General features: G+C 35.1%; 1 protein-coding gene across 2 annotated transcripts; it reads left to right on the top strand.

Annotated features, from left to right (window-relative positions):
* Positions 1-21,551: 21,551 nt before the first annotated feature.
* Positions 21,552-26,093, top strand: LOC110653764 (uncharacterized). 2 transcript variants are annotated; one of them, XR_009150062.1, is made up of 4 exons: positions 21,552-23,430; positions 23,608-23,871; positions 25,539-25,620; positions 25,698-26,093. XR_009150062.1 is itself a non-coding variant. In XM_021809540.2 (4 exons), the coding sequence occupies exons 1-4, from the start codon at positions 22,321-22,323 to the stop codon at positions 25,746-25,748; spliced, it is 1,545 nt and encodes a 514-aa protein (XP_021665232.2). In that variant the 5' UTR covers positions 21,554-22,320; the 3' UTR covers positions 25,749-26,093. The 2 variants fall into 2 exon arrangements, 1 of the variants encoding a protein (XP_021665232.2); XM_021809540.2 differs by having other exon boundaries at positions 21,554-23,430; positions 25,501-25,620.
* The last annotated feature ends 1,111 nt before the right edge of the window (positions 26,094-27,204 follow it).

Genomic DNA, 27,204 nt, shown 5'->3' with positions numbered 1-27,204 from the left:
TAATCAGTCCGCTGTCCTATCACTATTTGTCACCCCGTAGTTATTTCAATAGATTTGGCTCCTTACAGGTAAGAGCTCATATTGCTGTTTTATTAAGTGTTTACGTTTACTTCTCGCACTTTCTTTGTTCTTCTTACGTATGCGATTTTCTCCAAGTTCATTTTGTGCAAAAAAACCCCGAAGAATGTTACTCTCGAGTTATCTTTTTAGTGATCAGCCCATCATTTTATTAATCTTCGTCATTTCTGAATGCAAGTTTTCTAGCTCCTAGTAGCGTGTAAGTGGTTGGGTAAAACATAGGTAACTGTAACTTAAGGGTCTCTTTTAAGAGAGAGAGCTTGAATAACACGTCAGGAAAATAGCCAAATTATTGGGCTGACGTAAACGACAATTCGGCAAAATGTCATAGAGTGGAATAAAAACAAAGTAAACGAAACAGAATAGATCGGACATTAATAGGTATTGGTAAGATGACTACATGGAAGGTCGGTAAATCAAGTCTAGTATTCCCCGTTTAGTCACGAGGTATCAAGAAGCCTTATCCCCAGCATCTTTGAATGCCAGAATCCTTAGCTTTAGGTCCTTATGACATGTAGCTGAAATTAAAATTCGGGAGATCGGAAAGATCCCGTTCAGATTCCTGTTAATTTAAAAGAGATCGGAGGAGAGTTCTTATCTGATTCTCAACTCAAAAATTTTAATAAATATTAAATAGAGATCGGGGGAGAGTTCTTATCCGGTCTCAAATCAAAATTTTAAATAAATACCTAAAAGAGATCGGAGGAGAGTTCTTATCCGGTCTCAACTCAAAATTTAAATAAATACTTAATAGAGATCGGAAGAGAGTTCTTATCTGGTCTCAACTCAAAATTTTAATAAATATAAATAGAGATCGGAGGAGAGTTCTTATCCGGTCTCAACTCAGAATTTTTAATGATTTAAAAGAGATCGGAGGAGAGTTCTTATCCAGTCTCAACTCAGAATTTTAACAGATATTAAAGAGTTCGGAGAAGAGTTCTTATCCGATTCTTAAATTAAATTTTAATAAAATATTCCTTTCAAATAAAATTAACATACAACAGTAACTCACTAAGGTTGTCCCATTTACTTATGTATCTGGGTGATCCAAATTTAGTGAAAAATCAAATGTTCCTTTAGTCAAAAGGATTAACATGTCCATTCAAGCCCTCCTAACTAATGCAAAATTAAATCTACTTACCCTTATTAAGGGACGAGGTGGGGTGCCTAACACCTTCCCCACCCTTTTACGGACCCCGAATCTAGAATCTCTGTCTTGAAGTGGTTTCATTTCAATCTATTTTCACAAATGGTTTTCTTTAGTTTCCCTCAAAACTAAGGTGGCGACTCCTCACTCTTTCCCACTTCGGTGAGGGTTCGTTCAGGCGACCGCAAAATCCCTTGCGACACCCCTGTTGGGCTTCTTGTAGGATCTTTTATATGTCTTTGTAGGAATCCTTTTAGGTGGTGCGGTACATCGTGCCTGCCTCTTAGGCAGCCCTTTAGGAACTTTAGGGAGGGCTCCATAAGTTAAAAATCCCCAAGGCCGGATTCTAGATTTTCTAATCACCCTAGTTTGGACTTATAACTTTCTTAATTCATTGATGACTCCTTGAAGATCCATAGTGGTTGTGCTAATAGATGCCACTGGAGGAAACAAGTCCTCATTAATCAGTATAGAGTCCTTCTTCTCAAGAAATTTCAAGACTCTCTTATTGATGCTATAACACCCCTAAGTTCGGTAGTGCGTTCTACTGTTCCGGTGACCAGTGTTGTCTGGACAGCTAGGATGACTAGAACTACAATTCGTTATGATAGAGGAGACATAAAATAATGAAATACAAGAAAAGAAAATACAAGAAAAACAAAGGAAAAATAATAGCAAAGAAATGTAACCAAGTTAAGCGAGCCGAGAACCCTAGCGATGAGTGACCGCACCGGGAAGTCACGGCGTGGACCGTTGACTAGCCCTCGGATCATGGAACCCTGGAAAATATTTTTAGGACTCAAATAAATATTTATTGAAGTATAAATATCATTAGAAATATCAAAGAAAAATTAAATAATTAGTACAAAGAAAAGTGAGAAATCAAAAAACGGACAAAACCTGGTGTTGCCGAAAAATCGGGAATGCAACCCGAACAGGGGCATTGTGGTCATTTGACACCCCGAGTTGTCTTTTGACCTAAATGTCCATTAAAAATACATGATATTATATTTGTAAAATGTCATGAAAAATTAAATTAGTGGTACAAAGTTTAAATAGCAAAAATGCGAAGCTTAATGTGAGAATTTGGAAAATTAAGAATAAAAAAATCATTAATTCTTACTTAGTGCTCCACTCACCTTACCTAAGTGGACCACTACACATTTTTGGGCAGAAACAAATCACCTTCTTCAACCTTCCAAACCAGAACCAGCTGAATCATTTTCTTCTCTCAACTTCCTCCATGGCCGTCCATGGCAAAGCTCCATGCATGCATGAAGTAAGCCAATTTCTTCCTAAGTTCCTTCATCAAAGTTAGTCTACACCACTTGGGCAGCATTTAGGGAGTGAGAAAGGTAAGTTTTGATGAGTTTTTAAGAAGCTTCAAAAGTGGTAAGTTTGTGTTTTTTATTATTGTTTAATTAAAGTTTGTAAGGATGTTATGGGTATTTGATTTATGGAGAGATTTTTGAAGTTTGATGTTGAATGGCGAAGTGTACTTTTGGCAGCCATGGAAACACTTTAAAGACATTCTATTTTTGCTTGTAAATGGTGGATTAAAGGATTGATTAAATATATATGTGTGTAGGAAATTGATTGGGTGATGTATACTAAGTATATTGTGAATGTATACTTGAATTTGGAAGCTTGGAACTTTATTCAAAGTGAGGTATAAATTGGCAGGCTGGTTTAGTAAACCATAAGGATTTTATTTCATGTTTGGTTTATGGAATAATGATGTTAAAATGTGTTGGTTGTTATGGCAGTTTGAGTGTGTGTATGGTGGTGTGAAGTGGGACATGTAAATTAGCATGTATAGGTGATTGAATTGTTGTAAATTGGATTGAAAAATTCTGCACTTGTTGGTGCACATTGTGTGACACCCCTTACCCGTGTACAGTATACCCGAGTAAGTAATGCCACACGGTGTACCGGCACATTCTAATAAACCTTAATTAATTTATACCATGCTTGTGAATATAATTTATGAAATATAATTTATTTTAGCCATTTATCAAAAGTATTATTTATTTGAGGTTTCGAAGATTTTAAAGAAAATCCAGCGGAGTACCGGCTAAAAATGGAGAAAACAGTTCTTCGGAACCTGTTAAAAACACTTCCAATATTTGTATTGAAGGAATGGAAGCGTGAAAAACACAAGTTTATACCATTGAATTCAAAAATTTTCACCTAGGGTCACATGCATCATGCAAGATTTATTTTTATCTATTTGATTTCAATGATAAACAACATATTAAAACTCTTTTAATATGTTTTTGGATCTGTATTTGTCATTTAAGATTTTAAAATTAATCAGATTAATTTTAGAACCCTAGATTAAATCAAGAACGATTACACTAACCTCTTGATGCAATCGCAATGTCTGCGCCTTTGAGATTCGTCTTCAGGACACCAGATGTTGTCCCTCTAGCTTGTCCACACCAAGAACACCTATGGCAGCCCTTGAACAGCTTCTAAAGCTTTTTCTATTAATTAGAAATTCAAGTTCTGCCTTTTAAGAGATTAAAGATGTAAACAGGACACTAGAAACAATTTCTAGCGTTCTTAATTCAAGAGATTGATGGCTAATCTCTTTGAATTGATGAGAGATGAAGAGGAAGAGAGGGAGGGCTGCAAAATGGCATGACAAAGGAGTGTGGCTGCTGGTTGTATTTTATTTTCTCATAACAACACTTAAATAGCTAGGTTAACACATTAAACCCTTGCCACATGTCACCCTTTGATTAGCTCTAGGTTTAAGTGACCCAATCACATTGTGCCAAGTGTCAAACCTATATTTAATCTTGATTTTAATCATCTTACATGATTAAAAAACATTTGGCAAGCTTATGTGTTATGCCACGTGTCACCATCTCATGGTGCCACGTGTCACACTGCAAAATGACCAAAATGCCCCTGTGTCTTAATTTTGAGTTCTCAACCCAAAATAATTATTTTTCTTCTTCTAATTAATTTATATCAAATATAAATTAATTAATTAATCTCTATTAATTAATTTCTCATTAATTAAATTCATATTTAAACACTTTAAATATAAATTTAACTTATATTATACATCCAATAATCTAGATTTGGTTTCAAGTCATGCTAGGGACTTTGCAATTTAATTGCAAACTAAACCTATTTAATTAATCAATTAAACTCTTTAATTAATTAATTAAATCATATTTAAATAGGTGATAACTTGTGTATGTGTGTGACTTACTAGGCTCATCACTAATTGGCAATGAGACATGATATCAACTCTTAATATCATCAGAACTCTTTCTTACCATAAATGATTTCTCTAAATCATTTTATGAACCTCATAGACCATGGTTAACACCTAGCATAGCATGCCATGGCCACCCAATTAGTAATAAGGTTTACCTTAAATGAACCTATAATCATATGTTACCATGCACTAGAATCTCTCTGTTACAAAATCCCAACTCAAGTTGGAGTCATGGTTTATGTCAAACTCCATTTGCTATGAATATTATGTTCTCTTTTAATTCCAGTTCTTGATTAAAAGATTTTCTCATCGTAAACTCTTTCTCAATAAATCTATCTGTCCTGGCCAGGAACTTGAAACATCAAGAACAATTAAATGAACATAGGATTTTATCTCTATTTACTTAGAGGAACAGATTCCATCTTGATCAACACCTACCTCCATATATAACTAGTAGGAGCCAACAGATGCCCATATACCTATACACAGTACAAGTATGAAAGCAGTATCAAACTCAAACTACCTATATACAAGATAACTGTGCTATCTCAGGTCTAAAGATTATATGCACTGATATGATTTATGACAAAACATTGACAAGAGTAAACTCCACGTGCTTGTCATAAGTGTCACTGGTTCGGCCTACTTATCATTTATAAGTGCCTATCAAGTTTGTTATATGGCATGAGACTCACCATTTCATCTTATTTATATCTCATATAAATAACTTGGGAACAAACTTGAATACAATTTTTCTGGATAAGTCATGTCCTTATTACGAAGTATCCTCGATTGTGAACCTATTTATGATACTTTGTGCTAGAAATATTACACATAAATATATTATATCAATGGAAAAGTGGAAATGCCTTTTATTAATAAATTATGTACAAGATACATACTAAATGATATGCTCTAGGGCATACTACTAACAATCTCCCACTAGCACTAGAGCCATTCATTACAATACCTTAGACCCATCTTCTCAAGATGTCAGTCTAACTGAGCTTATGACAAAGGCTTAGTGAATGGATCAGCTGAATTTTTCAGCTGATGTTATTTTTCTGCATGACTATATCGCCTTGCACAACTATATCTCTGATAATGTGATAATGCCTTTCTATGTATTTGAATTTTGGGTGAGACCTTAGTTCCTTAGCCTGCATGACTACTCCATTGTTGTCACATTGTAATGGAACTGCTGACTCAATGGAAGGAACTACTGTAAGTTCTGCCACGAACTTTTTTATCCAAACAGCTTCCTTTGCAAAGATCCGATGCAAGAATATACTCGACCTCAGTAGTGGAATCTGCAATGTGCTCGCTTGGAACTCTTCCAATTGACTGCACCTCCATTACAAATGAACACATATCCAGAGGTAGACTTTCTATCATCGATATCTGATTGGAAATCAGAATCAGTATAACCATCTAATTGCAAGTCTCCACCTCCATAAATCAAGAATTAGTTCTTCTCAAGTACTTAAGAATATTCTTGACAGCTATCCAGTGTTCCAAACCTGGATTGGATTGATACCTGCTAGTCAAACTAATAAAGATATGCGATATCAGGCGCCTAGTACACAACATTGCATACATTAAACTTCCAATAGCCAAAGCATATGGAATCCTGGCCATCTTATCTCTTTCTTCAGGTGTCTTTGGAGACATCTCTTTAGAAAGGTGGATACCATGTCTCACTGGTAACAATCCTCTCTTGGAATCAAGCATGTTAAACCTCTTTAACACCTTTTCCAAGTATAGACTTTGGGATAAACCAATTATTCTTTTCGCTCTATCTCTATAGATGCGAATCCCAAGAATATAGGTTGCCTCCCCTAAGTCTTTCATGGAGAATGTATTTGACAACCATACCTTTATAGTCAACATACCCGTGTCATTACCCATCAACAAGATGTCATCCACATATAAGACAAGGAAAGTGATAGCACTGTCACTAACCTTCTTATATACACATGGCTCATCCTCATTTTTGATAAAACCAAAGGATTTAATGGCTTCATCAAAACGGATGTTCCAACTCCTCGAAGCTTGTTTCAACCCATAAATGGATCGCTTTAGCTTGCATACCTTGGAACCATCTTGGGATTCAAATCCCTTAGGTTGTTCCATGAAAATGTTTTCTTCAATGTATCCATTGAGAAAAGCTGTTTTGACATCCATCTGCCAAATCTCATTATCATAGTACACAGCTATTGCTAATAAAATCCTAATTGATTTAAGCATGGCAACAGGGGAGAAAATCTCCTCATAGTCGATTCCTTGCCTTTGGCGAAACCCTTTCGCTACTAGCTTTGCCTTATAGGTCTCTACCTTTCCATCAGAACCAATTTTCTTCTTGAAAACCCATTTGTTCCCTATAGGTATAATACCTTCAGGTGGGTCAACAAGATCCCAAACTTGATTCTTATACATGGAATCAATCTCGGATTTCATAGCATCAATCTATTTTGAAGAGTCTATATCTGATATAGCTTCTTCATAGGTAAGTGGATCATCCCCATGATCTACTTCTTCATGAGTAGACAACTCTTGTTCTTCTTCATGAAGAAAACCATATCTCACTGGTGGGTGAGATACCCTGGTTGTTCTACGAGGAACAGCTGTAGATGTTTCATTAACGAGTATAGGTTGACTAGATGGATCTATATCCATCTGATCTGTTGGTTGGTCAGAATTCTCCAATTCTAACTCTATTTGCTTTCCTTTGCCTCCTTCTTGAACAAACTGTTGTTCAAGAAATATGGCATCTCTACTTATCACAACCTTTTGTGAAGTAGGCAAATAAAAATAATATCCAAAACTATCTTTTGGATATCCAACAAATCGACCTTTTTCTGATCTGGTCTCCAATTTATCAGTGTTCAGCTTTTTGATATAAGCTGGACAACCCCAAATCTTAACATGCTTAAGACTTGGTTTTCTTCCATGCCATATCTCATAAGGTGTGGAAGAAACTGATTTTGATGGAATCCTATTCAGAATATACAAAGCTGATTCTAATGCAAATCCCCAAAAGGAGATTGGCATATCAGTATAGCTCATCATACTACGTACCATATCCAATAGGGTACGATTTCTCCTTTCAGATACACCATTTAGCTGTGGCATTCCTGGAGGAGTCAGCTGAGAAACAATGCCATGCTCTCTCAAGTATTCATCAAATTCAGTACTCAAATATTCACCTCCACGATCTGATCGAAGAGCTTTAATACTCTTTCCTGTTTGATTTTCTACTTCAGATTTAAATTCTTTGAACTTTTCAAAGGATTCATGTTTGTATTTCATCAAATACAAATACCCAAAACTTGATTTATCATCAGTAAAGGTAATAAAATAATGAAAGCCCCCTCTAGCCATTTCTTTAAGTGGACCACATACATCACTATGTATTAGCTCCAAAATATTTTCAGCTCTTAGCCCTTGTCCAACAAAGGGTGATCTAGTCATTTTGCCCTGAAGGCAAGATTCACAAGTTGAAGTAGGCTCAGAGCCCAATGAGGATAAAATCCCCATTTTCTCCAGTTTTGCAATCCTATCTTCTGCAACATGACATAACCTTAAGTGCCAAATATATTTTGAACTTGAGTTGGTTTTCACCATGGCATTGCATTCATTTAGATTGCTATACTCTGGCCAGTGGAAACACTTTCTTACTGGTAATGGAAATACTTTCCTGTTGGTAATGGAAACACTTTCCTGTTGGCAGTGGAGACACTTTCCTTTGCCTTTATCAGCTTTAGTCTTCCTTTTCTGTTTAGCTATTTTCTTGGAAGGACCAGGAATCTGAGGTTTCTTTTTCTTATTGCCCTTCTTCTTGTTGGACTTTCCAGCAGAAGAAGATGCAACCAAAGCTACCTCTTTTCCTTTATTGCCTGGCATATTCTTTTGGGCAATAACCAGCATATTGAGTAAACCAGCTAAGGTGCATTCCTGTTTAGTCATATGGAAATTTGTCGCAAAATTCCCAAAAGACTTAGGAAGGGACTGAAGGATCAAATCCGTCTGTAGTTGGAAATCCATGTTGAAGTCAAGATGTTCCAACTGCTCAATTAGCCGAATCATCTTGTGGACATGATCCCCAACATTCTGTCCCTCAGACATCCTCATACGGAATAGCTGTCTAGATATCTCATACCTAGCATTCTTGCTGTGCTCACCATACAACTCTTGTAGGTGAAGGAGGATCTCACTCGCACTCTGCATGTTCTCATGTTGCTTCTGTAACTCATTACTCATGGAAGCAAGCATGTAACACTTTGCTCTCATATCATGCTCCTTCCACTTGCCTAAAGTTTCATGTTCCTCTTGTGTGGCCTCTGGAGGTAAGGGACCAGGAACATTTGAATCTAGAACATATCCTATATGTTCAAGGTTCAAGACAAGTTTCAAATTTCTTAGCCAATCGCATGATTAGGTCCTGTCAACCTATTGCGATCAAGTATGCTTGCAAGGATATTGGATGGTGGTGGTTGTTCTGCTCATTATTATCGTAAAATTAATTGCAGAAATAACCAGATTAATTAGTAAATGTATCATGTAATTAACCAAATATGATTATGGTCTTTTAATCAAATTGGTCCTCCCACTAACTTAGCGAATCCTACACTTCCAAAGTAGAAAACGGAAATCCTAGTTGGATAGATTTCTAGTGGGTGATTGAATTCTTATAATTCTATTGATCATCCTCAGGTACATCCATTATTGGAATTACAATAAACTATAAGTGAGCAACTCCTTGCTCATCACATCTCATGTGAGGTTCAATCCTTTACTTAGCCCCTAATGCTCAAAATCTCAGGTACATCCATTATTGACTTATCTTGCATTAGTTAAGTTGATCCCATTGAGCCAGTAATTATGCAAATAATTTTAATGTCCTCAGGTACATCCAATATTGGCCACTAAACCATTTACATATTTACAACATCTCATGCTTAACAATTATTCTTAAGAAAATCTCTTAAATTAATTGCATCTCATGCAACTATTTAAAATTTCTTAAAATAATTGCCCCAATGGAGGGCCTATGTTATAATTACTTTAATTATAGCATTTCCAACTTAATCATTTGTTTGGAAGATTTTATGGTCATTCTATTTACTATTAAGGTCTCACTTTGCACATTATCCATTTAGCATGAATATATCATATAATTGCATACATTCCCATACATTTCATGCATTCATGGATAAGCAGTAAATATGGTATGATCATGGATTTTCTAAGGGATTCAATTCTGAGCCACCAAGAATTGAATCAGGGCATTCCTAGGTGCATTTCATTCATTCATTCATTTTACAAGAGTTGCTGAAGGAGTACATAATCAACACTTGATCTTGAATTCCTCCCACTGGTCCCACCAATGCTCTTGACCTCCTTGAACTTCTTGCAATCCAATATTACATAGTAATCCTTGGCATACCAAGGCGAATTTACAAGAACTTAAATAAATGAAATTACAACCCAAAAATTATTACAAACTTAATAATACATGCCCAAAATAAATTAAAATAAATTAATTAATTTACAATCCCAAAGAAACATAAAAGAAATAAATCCAATCACATTGGTCTTTTATAGTCCATAATCATCCATCATGCATATCACTATTTAACAATTAAATAAAACATACATACTTAAATTAAATTGAATATCTCATATTCAACTTAAAAATCCAGATTTGAATATGATTCAAATAAATTTAAAAATTCAGATTTGAATCTCATTCAAACAAATTTAAAAATTCAGATTTGAATCACATTCAAACAACTTCAAAAATTCAGATTTGAATCACATTCAAACATTTTTTAAAAAATCAGATTTGAATCACATTCAAACATTTTTTTAAAAAATCAGATCTGAATTTTATTCAATCAATTTTAAAAAATCAGACTTAAATATGATTCAAACAACTTTAAAAATTCAGATTTGAATCACATTCAAACGACTTTTAAAATTCATATTTGAATCACATTCAAACAATTTTTAAAATTCTGATTTGAATCATAATTTAATTGTGTGATAAAAACTACTAATTAAACACTTTAATTAGTCAAAGAATAGGCCTTAGATCATACAACAATTGCAGAATTAAAAGCCAAACCTTAAACCACCCATGGAAGCCAAACCATGCGCACCATTGATGGTGTTTTTTTTCAAGTATGCCGCCAACTTGCTTTGCAATCAGCAATGAACTCTTGATCTCATGATCAAACACACAATTAAATCATATAATCAACAATCTAAATGGCAAATATAGTGGCTCTGATACCAATTGAAGGAATGGAAGCGTGAAAAACACAAGTTCATACCATTGAATTCAAAAATTTTCACCTAGGGTCACATGCATCATGCAAGATTTATTTTTATCTATTTGATTTCAATGATAAACAACATATTAAAACTCTTTTAATATGTTTTTGGATCTGTATTTGCCATTTAAGATTTTAAAATTAATCAGATTAATTTTAGAACCCTAGATTAAATCAAGAACGATTACACTAACCTCTTGATGCCTTTGCAATGTCCGCGCTTTGAGATTCGTCTTCGTGACACGGATGTTGTCCCTCTAGCTTGTCCACACCAAGAACACCTATGGCAGCCCTTGAACAGCTTCTAAAGCTTTTTCTATTAATTAGAAATTCAAGTTCTGCCTTTTAAGAGATTAAAGATGTAAATAGGACACTAGAAACAATTTCTAGCGTTCTTAATTCAAGAGATTGATGGCTAATCTCTTTGAATTGATGAGAGATGAAGAGGAAGAGAGGGAGGGCTGCAAAATGGCGTGACAAAGGAGTGTGGCTGCTGGTTGTATTTTATTTTCTCATAACAACACTTAAATAGCTAGGTTAACACATTAAACCCTTGCCACATGTCACCCTTTGATTAGCTCTAGGTTTAAGTGACCCAATCACATTGTGCCAAGTGTCAAACCTATATTTAATCTTGATTTTAATCATCTTACATGATTAAAAAACATTTGGCAAGCTTATGTGTTATGCCACGTGTCACCATCTCATGGTGCCACGTGTCACACTGCAAAATGACCAAAATGCCCCTGTGTCTTAATTTTGAGTTCTCAACCCAAAATAATTATTTTTCTTCTTCTAATTAATTTATATCAAATATAAATTAATTAATTAATCTCTATTAATTAATTTCTCATTAATTAAATTCATATTTAAACACTTTAAATATAAATTTAACTTATATTATACATCAAATAATCTAGATTTGGTTTCAAGTCATGCTAGGGACTTTGCAATTTAATTGCAAACTAAACCTATTTAATTAATCAATTAAACTCTTTAATTAATTAATTAAATCATATTTAAATAGGTGATAACTTGTGTATGTGTGTGACTTACTAGGCTCATCACTAATTGGCAATGAGACATGATATCAACTCTTAATATCATCAGAACTCTTTCTTACCATAAATGATTTCTCTAAATCATTTTATGAACCTCATAGACCATGGTTAACACCTAGCATAGCATGCCATGGCCACCCAATTAGTAATAAGGTTTACCTTAAATGAACCTATAATCATATGTTACCATGCACTAGAATCTCTCATACAAAATCCCAACTCAAGTTGGAGTCATGGTTTATGTCAAACTCCATTTGCTATGAATATTATGTTCTCTTTTAATTCCAGTTCTTGATTAAAAATATTTTCTCATCAGAAACTCTTTTCTGAATAAATCTATCTGTCCTGGCCAGGAACTTGAAATATCAAGAACAATTAAATGAACATAGGATTTTATCTCTATTTACTTAGAGGAACAGATTCCATCTTGATCAACACCTACCTCCATATATAACTAGTAGGAGCCAACAGATGCCCATATACCCATACACAGTACAAGTATGAAAGCAAGATCAAACTCAAACTACCTATATACAAGATAACTGTGCTATCTCAGTCTAAAGATTATATGCAATCGATATGATTTATGACAAAACATTGACAAGAGTAAACTCCACGTGCTTGTCATAAGTGTCACCGGGTTCTACTACTTATCATTTATAAGTGCCTATCAAGTTTGTTATATGGCATGAGACTCACCATTCCATCTTATTTATATCTCATATAAATAACTTGGGAACAAACTTGAATACAATCTTTCTGGATAAGTCATGTCCTTATTACGAAGTATCCTCGATTGTGAACCTATTTATGATACTTTGTGCTAGAAATATTGTCACTCATATTCTTAACAACTTAAGAATAATATTTCTAACAAAATATCAATGGACCTTTTCTATTACACATAAATATATTATATAAACGGAAAAGTGGAAATGCCTTTTATTAATAAAAATATGTACAAGATACATACTAAATGATATGCTCTAGGACATACTACTAACATGTATTCCATCATCTCAAACTCCAATATCCAAAATCTCAACAATATTTCTCAATTTCAATTCTCAACAACCTTTTCATTTCTCAAACATCCATCACATGTGATAATCAAGTATAAATAACAAATAAACATTTACTTTTCCATTCACAAATAAAATTTTCATAATTTACATGAACATTAATATACATTACACAAGTTTAATTACATATGAGAAAATCAAAATTTATTACAGAATGCCAAAATGACACCTAGTGTCCTACCAATGCACTGCAGAAGTTGAGGTGACACGGACACCGTGCAGAACTGCAGGATGGATTCACCCAGTCTGCGGTCTACTGGGCTCACGATCTGTATCTCCAATACCTATGCGTGGCAAAAGCAACGCGCTAAGCAATAATGCTTAGTGGTGCAATAATATAATAAAAGAAAATAGCAGAAAATAAATATGTATAGAATGTGTATGATTTGTTTGTTTGGTATTGGTATATCCATCATTTCATTAACTTTATTCACTTTCATTCATTTGGTTGCCCAAGTAACCTACACTAGACGACTGGACTGGATAAACGGGTAAACTGGCACTGGGTACCTAGTACCTCGGGCCGTCACACCATCGGTCACATATGCATCTCCCGGTGTGCAGCGGCTAACAATTTGTCAGAAATACATCAGGCACAATGCCAAATCTCAATACAAGGTCAGAATGGCTAAAAGCCATAAAATCACGGAATGGCATGTTGCCATGTGCAGTACTGCTAACTGAACCCTATTGGCATGCCAAACTATCCAAACCAATCTTGTTAGGTATACTAGGGCATTTGAAACTTTTAAATTCTTCAATCTTTGAATTTCAAATTTCGGTGTCACTATTCACCTCTTTGGTCAACTAATATGTTGACTTTTAGGTAGAAATTAGGTACATTGGTTTTGGCACTCCCAACATACCACATTTTGTCTTTAAAACTTGTTGGAATTGGTCACCATTACCATTTCTAACTTAAAACCAAGAGAGCAGAAAATTTCAGTTTTTGAAGCATATGTTTACTGTTCCATTAAACACTGTTGCAGTGGGAATTTGAAGAAATAACAAACATGAAAGTTATTCCTTATTTTGTCTAGTTGAATTTCCTTCTTTGAATCACTCCATTTAGAGTTTTGTAGCTCCAGATATGGCTCAAAAATCACAGTTGGCCGGATTGCCAATCTGCAGATTGACCATATCTACAGTAACATGAACAGTGACTGTGATTGCATTTTTGAATTGGTTCTGGCCATAATTTGGGTAAGTTTCTTCATGAAAGTTGTTTTTCTATGTCTTAACTTGTTGCTGTAAAAATTTCAGGTCAATTGACCAAATCTACAGTGAGTTATGGCCAAATGAAACTGTTCATTTGGTCATTCTGCAGAATCAGTTGCAGGGTGTCCGGATTGGGGCCAACTTTTGGTCCTCTTGCTTTGGTCTTCTGGGCATGGTTTCTTCAGCAAAAATGTGCCATTATAAGCCTAGTTTCATGTCCAATTGGCCAAACACCAATTGGATCTATACAACCAAAGTTATGGCAGTCCAAGTGGACTGAAATTTGATCACCTGCTTTGCCCTCACAAGGCAGCACACTCATTCTCTTTACCATGCTACATTTCAGTCCAATTTATGGTTAACTTACCTAAAATGGTCACTAATTGACCATTAAAATGTTCTCTAATAATTTCATAAGCCAAGTCAATTTTTCACTTCTCAAAACCCTAATGTCCAATTCAATTTACTCATAAACCTTAATTAGCATACTAGTTCAACATCCATGCATATTCATACCTTAAACATCATTTCTAGCCACTCTAAGTTCATTAAAACAATCAAACTCATCCTTCCTTAGGGCTGCCGAAAATTGAAGATACCCTAACATATATGATTTACTTCAAATTCTTACAATTTCTTAACTTAAAGTGATGCTCTAACAAGGATTAAAAGAGTGAGAGTGAAAGTATAGCACTAACCTCTTTGCTCAACTTATTGAGCTTGTGAAAACTCTAGAATTTCTCCTCTTTGTGGCTGCCTAGAGTTTCCTTAGAATGTGTAGATTAATTTTAGTGAAGGTGACCTAGGATTTTAAGGTTGGATGTTGAAAGATTTAAAGCTCAATTTGAGCATCAATGGAGGAAGGGGTATGGGAAGGGTGCCGGCCATGGGAGATGAAGAAGAAGATGTAATTTATTTTTTTGATTATTTGGTCTTATTTTATATCCCTCTTATGCCTTAGTAAAATTTGTTAATCCCTCATTGGTTTAGAAGTTTTTTTTTTTTTTTTAATTGAGGTCATCATGACATCATATATATAAATCTTATTTCTTTTCTTTTCTTTATTTCTTTCATTCATTTTTAATCATTTTCTCATAAATATTAATTCATATTTTGTGTCATAATAATTATTTACTCAACTGGACAAGTCGGCCAAAAATCACCTCTGAAGGCGAAATGACCAAAATGCCCTCCGTTTGGCTTAACGGGTCAAAATTGTCTGTACCGATTGAAAAATTTTTCTAGGTATTTTCTTGGCATTCTAATGCCATAGGAACCTCAATGACCCTTCTTTGGAGTCCCAAAAATTATTTTATGAATTTTCCCTGGGTCTAGGGCTCCTCGTTGCGAGAACCGCAACTTCCCTCTGGTTACCCATCGCTAGGGCACCGGCTCGTTTAACTTGGTTGTATTTTATTTCTAAAATTTTTACTAAATTTTTCTTATTAATATTTGAGTTAATTATAGTTTCTGACTTTAGTTTAAATATTTTTCCGGACGTTCTAGCTATCCGGACCGACACCGGTCACCAGAATAGTAGAATGTACGAAATTGCTACTGGGAGGGTGTTACACATTGAATGTAATTGTAAGCTACCAAAATGACCTATAATGTGTTGTGAATTATGTTTAGGTCATGGTACAACCAGAATTGGCTTGAATGTTAAGTTTGGTAAGTGTTAGGAGTGATCCTTGATGTGTATGGAAGAAATGCAATAAGGCAGTTTGAGTTTTAGGCCTATAACTTTAAGTGTGTGGCTCCAATTGGTATGAGACCAATTGGAGGTGAAACTAAGCACAAAATGTGCCAACTTTTATGAAGGAAGCATGCCAAAATTCTGCTTGCAAGGTAGCTTGAAAAATGACCAAATCCGGATTAAGTGCAAATGAGGCCTGAAAATTGACCATTTGGGCAGCAGTTAGTGTTTAGGCCATAACTCACTCAAAACATGTCCAATTGACCTGAAATGTTGACCATGAATAGTTAAGACCTATATCTACAAGTCTTATGAAGACACCAAAGACCAGAAATGACCATAAGCAAGTCAAATAGCTTGCACAAGTTCGGGTCCAAAAACTGGCCGAACCAAAATTAACCTAAAATGACCTAAAGTGACCAATTTTGATGCACTTTGATCAGCAATAGTAAAATGACCATAACTTGGTCTACATAACTCAGAATGATCTGAAATTTTGCCCCGCATTCCATAAGACATAGATCTACAAGTTTGTAGCTTTGACTGAAACCCGAAAACCGAGGGAACTAGGTCGTCCAGCTAGGTCAAACTAGTATCCCGAAATCTAGCAAATTGCAAGAAAATGCAAGATACATGGAAATGAATTTGATAACATGTACGAACCCTAAAAGACTATCAAATGTGACATATTAATAACATTAAAACCTATTGTACCTAGAATGCATCGAGGGTCAATATATTAGATTGACTAAGCAAGTAATAGAATTCAGTGAATTAATTATCAAGCATTATCATTAGAGACAGTTTAAATGAGTACTGAAACACTTCAAATTGTGTTTCTCAGTTAGCAAAGACTCAGGGAAAGGGAACGAAACACTGAGTTAAGGCCAGGAGACAATTATCAGAGGTTTGTGCACAACAACTATTTCTTTTGAATTTTTCAATTGAAATGAATTATGACTATTTGTACATTATTGTTTTAAATTGTGAAAATGTGTTTGAATGGATATTTATCGCTTGAAAAGCACTGTAAATGGTTTGAAATTGTGAGAAATTATTTGAATGATATTGATGGATACTTATTGCTTGAAAAGCATTGTAAATGGTTTGAAACTGTGGAAAAATTGATTTAGTGTGATTTGTGAAAATGGTTAATTATGAATTGTGTTGCCATTTTGTGAATGAAATTATGACTTTGGAAATTTATTGGATTCTCACGAACCATTTGAATAAAATGTTTGGAATTGATTTTGTGTTCACACTTAGCATGACAGTATTGTATCATTCCTTCTCCATTTATGGGGTTGTGATTGTTTATTTTCCTTCTCCATTTATGGGGTCGTGATCGTTTATTTTTCTCCCTCTCTGGTTTACCAGTTGAGGTGATCGGATGAGTACTCATTATATAGCTAGCTCCCTTCCTCATTGATTTCGATTAGTGGGGTTGTGATTGCTTTGTCGTGATGTACAACGCGGCATTGATCGGAAATTTTGTGTCATGGCTTAAGTTGTGTATGAATTGGCAACACTGTGTTCGTAAATTATTTGACTAAATTGTGTTATTATGAGCTTTGATAATTTGTGAAATGGAGTTTAAATTCTTATTGACATTCACTGTCTTTTGAATTTAACTACGTTTTGATTACTGAGATTTATTGTGATATTGTGTTAAATTCCTTATGACATTCATTGTCTTGAATTTAACTATGGTTTTACGTATCCATAATTTATATGATTTATGAATTGTGATTTAAAGTTGTATTTGGTTAATGTTGTGCACTACTGAGACATTGTCTCAGCGATAGCTTTTCATTGCTGTCGCAAGTAGACAGATTGATGGCTAACAGACAGGTTGCTAGTACATTCAGCGAGAAATCATCGGGTATATTGAGCATACCACATTTTGCATTTTGTACTGTAATGTATGTTCACTGTATGTATATATTGTTCTTGATTTTGAGCAGCTGTAAATTAAAATTGTACATTGAAGTTGTAAAGTAAATTCTAAGTATTTTGACTTGTAAAAATTGTATTATATTTCTTTTATCTTAGTCTTTGAAAAATTATTATGGATTTGAGTTGAAAAAGATATTGTGTTGTTTAACTGTTGAAGTGGAGATTGAGAATTATATTGAAGTGCTTTTACAGGTTTTCTGAAGAACTGTTTTATTCAAAATACAGAAGGCACTCCGCCAAAATTTTTATAGAAATTCCTAATAATTCAAATGTGGTTTCTCTTTCACTTAAGTTTAAAAAAATTTTTTTAACACCTGTAAATAGTGCTCACCACTGTAAAAGAAGTAAGAAAAGTTTTGAAAATCCCTTGTAGTGTATTTAATGGGTTATCAGTAGACGAAGTTAGTAATTCATTAGGTATACTACGGGATCATGTTACGCCTTACAGAGGGGTAGGGTGTGACAGATGCAATCTTGGATGACTCCCCTGAGGGCCCAATAATTATTCGTGCTATGATTCAAGGAATTGTGATACTTACAATAATCTCTCCCTCTCATTTCCTCTTTTGTTGGAAGCTGGTGATCAAGAGAAGGTTAATAAACATTTCTTTCAGCAAGAAATCAAATATATCCTCATTCTTGCTAGTGTAAAAGGCATATTGAGGAGGTGTGGCTGAAGTCATCTGAGTCTTCCTCTGGTGAACTACCTTAGTTGGTGTCCTTAGAGTAGTACATACACAGGTACTGGTAGTAACCAAGTCACCCATAGTAAGTTCATGATTACGTATCTCCTAGTAATATATACCCATAGTTGTCCTCTTCTGGTTTAATTCTTCCATTAGCAACTCTTCGCATTCAGTGACTTTGGCATACAATTCATAGAAGTCCTTCAACTCCATCCCCTAGAACTTCTTCCGAAGCTTGATGTCTAGCACTTGCTGGGCCATTTTGACATATTTAGTGTTAGGTAGGATCACCTTTCACTTGTTCCTCATCTTCTTGAATTGTGCAATAAAAGCATCTATCGACTTTCCACTCATCTGAGTCATTTTTGAAAGCTCGGTTACACATACTTTAGGTTCAGTCTGGAAGAATTGAGGATGGAATAATCTCTCCATTTCCTATCAAGAAAAAATAAAGTTCTCAGGAGAGTTAAATACCAAGTAAAAGTGGTTCTATTAAGTGAATTTGTGGAATTCTGGGTGGCCAATTTGTTTAAGGCCCAGCCCATACAGCACCTGAATTGCATCCTTAACTGCGTTCATGTTCACCTGTGGAGCGACTGGGACTACTAGAACCTGAACCATGGGTGTTGACACTTGGGGCCCTGGTGTGGTTGGTTGTGGCACCTGTACCACAGGTATATTGGTTCTCTATGACTATGACCCCCCGAGCCAAAGGTTACCTGCGATGTAAGCACCTGTTGAGGCACTGGAGTGGCTTGAGGACATACAATTTCCTCTACTTCATAATTGCTTAGATGAGTCACAGGGTTAGTGCTTCCAATAATTTAAATGGAAGCACCTATTCTGCCGCTAGGGTGACTGACTTGCACTGGTGTTCTGGGTTATCCTGCCACTTGCTTATCTCTCCTGTGGGGTGGCTGGTACCTTTCTTCAGTTTGAACTTGGCTTTCCTTGACATTGGCTTGAGGAGTTCGTGGTAAGGACTGCCCTCTAATTTCACTGGCACTCCTGGATGCCAAATCGGACTCCTCTAACCTAGAAACTTGGCCATCAGGAAGTAAAATAGAATTTGGAATATTATATTTTACAGAAATAAATTATGATTCAATGATGATATTTGTTCACCTACAAATTGATGCCTTTTATTAAAGTATTTATGATGGTAGACACCAATTTTTCCATATCAAAAACATTACAAACTGCTCCACCCTACTTTTGGGCTAGGTCAGCGGGTAAGAAAAGTACAACCTCTATTGCATTTAGAATCCGGACTTCTTCTCTCTGCGATGGTTGCCTTTCAAACTGTTCCACCATGAGCAGAACCTGCATGTTTAGACTAATTGCAGTAGGACTTCGCTCTGCTTCCTGAGACACGGTGGTTTCTTCGCTTCTGGTTTTTGGAGGCATAATGTTGCCTACAAAAATGATATTGTTGAATGGTGAAATGAGACCTATGTCCCATTTGGCGTGCAATTTTTGGGTAAGAACACTGGAATTTAAAACGTTGATGTGAATCTGTCCCACTAGGCGTGCCAAAATTATTTGCTAGTGAAACAACTTAGCTGGTTAACAACTTAGGAAATGCGGGCATGCTAGATACTAAGTGCATTAACTATGCACTTTTCTGACTTTTCTCAAACGATTGTGAGAACCCAACTAGACTAAATGCATTTTCGTCAAAATCTCACTTCAGTTTGAACAATTAAAGTAATAGGAAATTGTATTGATTACTAGAAATTTAAGTACAAAACTTAGCAAATAAATACAAGGCTTGAAAAATTAAAAGATAGATAAAATTAATGATAGATTGTTAAAGTTTGTTATTGTTGATTGGTTGATTGGTCAGAGGCCTTGAACATTGCACAACAACATACATATATAGCAGCACCTGACTGATCCTATAAAGATTCTGGAACCAGCACCACTACTCATTCACACGTTCAAGTAGTTATGCAATTGCTATTCATGATTTCGCCAACTACTGGTAACCTTCTTTGCAACAGGTAACCTCCATCACGACTGAGTAACTTTTTCTGCCTATTGGATAACTTCTTCTAATAAATATCTAATAACCACCAAAACAATTAATAACACTTATTTTAGGCTTCATAATTAAATTAATACAATAAAATTAATTAAATTAATTTTACAAAAGTTAATTTAATTAATCATGAGCCTAAAAATAATTAATGAGCTAATTAAATTATTTTTAGTGTAAATAATAATCTTTTTGAACTATTTTGTAAATAATAATTTATTTTTTCTAATATGTTACAAATCAGATAAGCAAGATTACTGATAAAGACTATGCAATAAAAAATTTTCATGCACGGTCTTAACTGAATTTATATTAAAAACAAATATAGTTAAGTTTTTTATTTTATATTTATTTTTAAAAGTTGAAGAGTTTATTTGTTCATAAATTAGTAAGATGACTTATTTGATTTATTTTTAAAATTTAAATAACTTTTTGATTTTTTATAAAAGTGAAATGATTTAATTAGAATTTAAAATACTTTAAAAATTTATGTGACTAATTTTAAAAGTTGAAGAGTTTATTTGTTCATAAATTAGAAAGATGACTTATTTAATTTATTTTAAAATTTAAATAACTTATTTGATCTTTTATAAAAGTGAAAGGATTTAATTAGAATTTAAAATATTTTAAAAATTTATGTGACTATTTAGTATAATTTTAAGGGTACAAAGGCTTTTTATCTTTATTGATTAATGGTAATTATTATTAAAATTTTAATTTTATAAAATAAAACATTTCATAATTAAATTATTTAAGAAAAAAACTTTAAGGTCTTACTCAGCCCCAATTAATTCGGTATCCCCTGCTTCTCTTATCTAAAGCCAATCAATTACTTCACTTTTACTATTAAATCGTAACCGTTCGTGGTTTGTGCATATAAAGTACGTTCATTTGACGGTCGATCATTCAATACAACACAATAAACAAGTGTTCCACGCAATATTGTTTCAGTAATTATTGATCTCATCTCAATCTGAAAAACAATATTAAGACACGCGTATCTCGCGCTTCTCTTTTATGTTAAAAAACTAAATTTCAGTTGGTCTTTTTATCTCCTCTTCTCCTCTCTGTCTGTTTTATTTTATTTTCTCATCGTTTCTCGCATCTCTCTTTCTATCTAAACAGCATCATAACTCTCCTCTTCTTGCTAAGAAATGGAGATGTCAATGGAGGATTCGTGCTCTCATACTGTAATGCTTTCCATGGCTCGCGTCTCCCTTTCTGTGGCTGTACGGACTCGACGGTCTCAACCGAATTCTCCTATACAGACTCCAATACGAATATGTAAAGTTAGATTTGACTGAACGCTCTGGTTTAGTTTCTTTTCAAGTTGTTTCTTTGGTTTTTTACATTTCTTTTTTCTTGTGGACCTGGAACTCCAAGAATTGAAGATTTCTTAGGGTTTTCTTTTGAATTTTGGTGCCTTTAAGTTTCGATTTCATTTACATGTTGGAATTTGGAGAAACTTAGTGGTAATAGAGATCTAATTTTCGAAATTCAGGGCTTCTATGAGGCTGTTGTGTAATTTGAGCTCCTTAGGGTTTCATGTGACGCCTGAAAGCTTTATATACGCAGTCTTGTTAAAGGGGTCCAATGGACTTCCTGGAATCTGAATTTTAGGTGTCAGGAACGGTATCGTGAGATTTGAATATTCTATTTGGGTATTTGGTTCTATAGCGTTCTCTCAAAAAACAAAAATTGAATTTGCAAATTTAAGTTTGGGGCAATTTGAAGGAGTGAAGTGTGCAACTCAATTAAATTTGAGAATTTTTTGTGAAAAGTTTCTCGATGGCGGGAAGGTGGGAATTGGGGTTGCCAAAGATGGGCTCCAGCAGTTTAAAGGAGCAGTTAGCTAGAACCACTCTTCACAATGTGAGATCGAAAGGACATCCCTATGTGGAGCTTCGTGAGGATGGGAAGCGGTTCATATTCTTTTGTACTTTGTGTCTTGCACCATGTTACAGTGATTCTGTGTTGTTTGATCACTTGAAGGGTAATCTTCACACTGAGAGGTTATCTGCTGCTAAGCTTACTCTCCTGAAACCAAATCCATGGCCTTTTAGTGATGGTGTTCATTTCTTTATTAATTCAATTGAGAATGAGAGACAATTGGCTATCACAAGTGGCAATCACAGTAGATTGTTGGAGTCTAACAGCAATTGTGACAATCTAGCTATTGTGAAGTATGATGCAAATTTGAGATCCACTGGCAATGGGCATGTTGGATACAATAAGGATTTGAATGGAAATGGAGTAACTTTTCATCTAGTGATTCCAGGTGTACTTGTTAAGGATGAAATTTCTGACTTGAAAGCCAGGTTTGTGGGTTCTGGACAAATTGCTGCAAGGTTCTGTGAGAAGGATGGCAATATATGTGAGATTAGTAGGATATGGTGTGAGTGGTTAGGGGAAAATAATCCTGTTGATGAGGACAAGGTCAAGGTTTTGGATCATGAGTTTGCTGTCCTGACTTTTGCTTATAATTATGATTTGGGAAGAAAGGGGTTGCTTGATGATGTAAAGTTGTTACTCTCATCTAGTTCTACATTAGAGTTAGAGAATGGGGAGGGGACTAATAGAAAAAGGAAAAATTCTTTTTCTGACCCTGAGGATATCAGTGAGTCTTTGAGTAATCACTATTATTCATCTGGTGAAGAATCTTCGGCTTCAAATGGTGGCTCTTCTAGATTGCTGTTGGATCAATATGATGACCAGCTTCTTCATTCAAGGTATATATCAAACAAGGCCATAAGGCGAGAGTTGAGACGGCAACATCGCATAGCAGCGGAAAGAATGTGTGACATCTGTCAGCAAAAGATGCTTCCGGAGAAAGATGTAGCAACACTTATAAACATGAAGGCAGGAAAACTTGCTTGCAGTAGCAGAAATGTGAATGGGGTAACAATTTCTAGATTACCTATGGTTTCTTCAAGTTTGTCCTTTGCACTGCCTGTCACATGCATTTTATTACTTATTATTATGGTCTCTTAGTCCATCTGGGCCATGAAAGTTGTTCGCTAATTTGATTGCTAGAAATACACTCAGTTTGATGCTGTTTAATGTTTTCATATGTAGGCATTTCATGTTTTTCATACTTCCTGTATCATACATTGGATGCTTCTCTGTGAGTATGAAACAGCTCGAAATCAATCAGTTGGTCCAAAAGCAAGAAGAAGATCTAAAAGAAAGAATGGAGCTAAATCCAACAAAGTGGGCAAGGACGGAAAGGTGAAAGCATTAAAAAGCCAAATTGATTCTGTTTTCTGCCCAGAGTGCCAGGGCACTGGGGTGAAGATTGAGGAAGATGAGCTGGAGATGCCAACAATCCCTCTTTCGGAGGTTTGCGTTCTGTCTCTTATTGATGTGGTTCCATTAATATTGGTGGTCATTTCCTTGCGTTGGGTATTCCATAAACAGATGGAAATTTTTGAAAAAAGAAAAGGGAGCCTCATTGCCACAGTTAAAAAGACTAATGCCACAGCCTAAAATAATAAGTTACAAAATTGTCCTCATCAAGTTACTGATTATAGTCTTCTTCCTTGAAACCCATCCCTTCCGGCATATACTTCAACCTTCACCCAGATCAGAAACTAATATGTCTGGCCCTTTCTGTCTTTCTTCATTGTCGAACAATCATAATACTTTTGTTGTTACCCATTACTCTATTACTAACCTTGAACCACTATCTTCATTTTCTCTTTTAACCTATAAGACCGATACAACAACAGCAATACTGATATTAGTAAATCCCATGCCATAAAAACAAAGCCCAACTAAATCACTTCAATACAAACATCATATCTAAACTTCATGGGATTCTTTGAAAACGATATCATTTGGAATGGATTTCTGTGGTTGACTTTATTAGGTAATGTTTCATCTGGTTCAAAGTGAGATCAACCTTGCCTCCAGACACTGTGGCATCTGGCAAGGAAGGTGCTTGGGTTCTCGTGAGGTGTTAGGGTAAATTCAAGCCTTATCAAGTGGGAGTTTATAGCTATTAGCCTACCAGTTCAAAGAGAGGTTCTTCGGATGAGAAATCTGTAAATGATTTCAATATCATCTTTATGGGAGAAAAGGATATTGCATGAGTAATTGGTTTTGAAGCCAAACCTTTGTTTTCTGGGCATAAGAGCTCAATTTTTAGGAGAGAAGGTGCCAAAGTGGGAGAGAGAGATGACAGATAGCATGTCTATCTAATATTTTAATTTTAGAAAGATAGAATAAATAGACAGCGGTAATTTATTCTAAACTTGTCTAACTAAGTAGAGAGTTTGTGTCCATAGTAAAAAAAAGCTGTGGCACTGGCAATTAGCCAAAAGGAAATTCCCAAATTAAACAATCAACTTCCTGTGTATATGTTTGTTATATTTGCAAAGGGATATGCAACTCAACTCAACTCAACTCAACTAAGCCTTTATCCCAAAAATTTGGTACTCTCCTCCAAGTCAATTTAGGTCTACCCCTTTTTCTTTCTATCCTCTAGCCTAATGTGCTCTACTTGTCTAACCTCCCTCCATGTCTACGCTTCACATGACCAAACCACCTCAATCTCCCTTCTCTCAACTTATCTTCAATTGGCACCACTCCTACCTTTTCTCTAATACTTTCATTACGGACTTTATCTAGTCTAATATGGCCACTCATCCACCTTAACATTCTCATCTCTGCAACTCTTATCTTAGATGTAAAATTTTCCTTTTAATTTATTGGGAATCTACTTCAACCATCCGGCTTTAATCCTATGACTAACATCCTCCTCACATCCCCCATCTACTTGAAGGACTGAGCCTAGATATGCAAAGCTAAAATAAATTGTTTTCTAACTTCATGGTTTTTGCTGGGCATGCACTTAAATAGGTTTTAATTATAGTAGGAAGGTCTCTAGGATAAAAAGGAAAAAGAGCAAAATTTGTATTTGTTGGTTAAAATTTCATTTTTTAGCCATGCTTTTCATTCTTATTTCAGATGTTCAGATATAAGATTAAAGTGAGTGATGGATGCAGAGCATGGATGAAAAGTCCTGAAGTACTGCAAAATTGTTCAACGGGTTTTCATTTTCCTTCCCAATCAGTGGAACCTGTTCAGGTATTGCAGTCTCTGCATGCAACATTTGTCAATGCACTGAAATCATTTTGTTGAACTTCTTGATTTATTGTCTGCAGGAAAAGGTGTTGCCGCTGAAATTGTTGCATTTCTACAGGGCTGATGTGTAGAGTTTGGCACAAGCAAGCCCCAGTTTCTGAATCTTGTATTTTACTTTATTTTCGTTGGTAGGATGTAGGTTTGTCTGTAGCATAATAGTGATGACCCTTATTAAGAAATGGATAATATGGGTGGTAGAAATAGGGTTATGAAGTCATATAGCTTTGTGGATAGCCGTCTTGTATGGCAATGAATAGGCCTGTTGTCTAACCAGGGTTGGGGGAGTACATGGGTGTACATTGCTGACATTTGTCTGCTCTGTAAATGAGTTGTAATGGTTCGACTCTCAAATGTTGAAAATTTGAGCGTATCTCTTCTTTATTATAGTAAATAAATCAAGCTAAATAATTTTTTAATCTTTGCAGAGAGACTTGAAGTTACTACCAGCAGTTTATTTTTTACTGTTACTGATGAGTAATTTATTTTAGCTGTTTAGTTGACAGCTGTATTTCTTTTTTCTTCACACTTGTATTGAGACACTATAAGTTGAGCGGGAAAGATTAGAGGCGGTTATTTCTTTCATTTTTGCAACTGAGTTAGGGTTTTGTAGAACTCCATTGAAGTTTGTTGAGGAAACCGAAGCGAGAATAGAGGAAGATGGGAGAATTTGTTGATCTTGGCGAACAAGCTCAAGCTGTGGGTGAGAAAAATGCTGGAGATCCATTGAATCTGCAAAGTTTGGATGATCTAGGTATGGTTCTAGTCACCGCACCTGTGGTTGGTAGTAATTTTAGGTCATGGAGCAGAGCTATGAGAATTGCTTTGGAAGTAAAGCAAAAGTTAAGGTTTGTGAATGGTATTGTTGTAGTTTTTGAGTTAAGGATCTAAAACTTATGAATAGTGGAAATGGTGTGATTACATGGTCACATCGTGGATATTGAACTCCATATCCAAATATTTGGTAGGGGCCTTTATTTACACAACTTCTAGGGAATTATGGGTAGAAATCTCTGAATGGTATGGAGAGAGTAATAGCTCTTTAATCTACCAATTATAGAGGAAAATAAGTTCCATCTTATAAGAAAATGTCTGTTTCAGTCTATTTTACTAGGCTGAAAAAGTTCTGGGATAAAGTTGACACTGTTGAAGTTTTGCCTCCTTGCACCTGTGATGTTTCAAAGATGATTGATCATTGATGAAATTAATAATAGACATAAACTGATGCAGTTCTTGATGGGGTTAAATGATGTATTTGATGCTGCACGGAATTAAATCCTGCTAACGGATCCTCTGCCTTCAGCAAATAAGGCTTATTCCACGGTGTCAAAATTTGAAGCAAAGAAATGAATATTGTCAACATTCTCTGAAGCTATGAATCTGTAGCTCTTTCTAATAAAGCACAATCACAACCATAAATGGTTAAGAAGGATCAGAAGAAGTATGATCCAAGAAGGGGACACTGCACTTATTGTAATATGGATGAACATACTGGGGAAGGATGCTTCAAGTTGATAGGCTACCTTGATT

The sequence above is a fragment of the Hevea brasiliensis genome, chromosome 7, assembly GCF_030052815.1.
Source record: "Hevea brasiliensis isolate MT/VB/25A 57/8 chromosome 7, ASM3005281v1, whole genome shotgun sequence".
NCBI classification, from domain to species: Eukaryota; Viridiplantae; Streptophyta; class Magnoliopsida; order Malpighiales; family Euphorbiaceae; genus Hevea; species Hevea brasiliensis.
The sequence above is the reverse complement of the archived record's forward strand: the minus strand, read 5'-3'. Positions and strand labels throughout refer to the sequence as shown.

What these genes read in the sequence shown, in the direction of transcription:
- LOC110653764 (XM_021809540.2), top strand. Translation starts at nt 22,321, where the DNA reads ATGGCGGGAAGGTGGGAATTGGGGTTGCCAAAGATGGGCTCCAGCAGT. An exon ending in GTAGCAGAAATGTGAATGGG is followed by an intron (nt 23,431 to 23,607) that starts GTAACAATTTCT and finishes TTTCATATGTAG; the next exon opens with GCATTTCATGTTTTTCATAC. An exon ending in AATCAGTGGAACCTGTTCAG is followed by an intron (nt 25,621 to 25,697) that starts GTATTGCAGTCT and finishes TATTGTCTGCAG; the next exon opens with GAAAAGGTGTTGCCGCTGAA.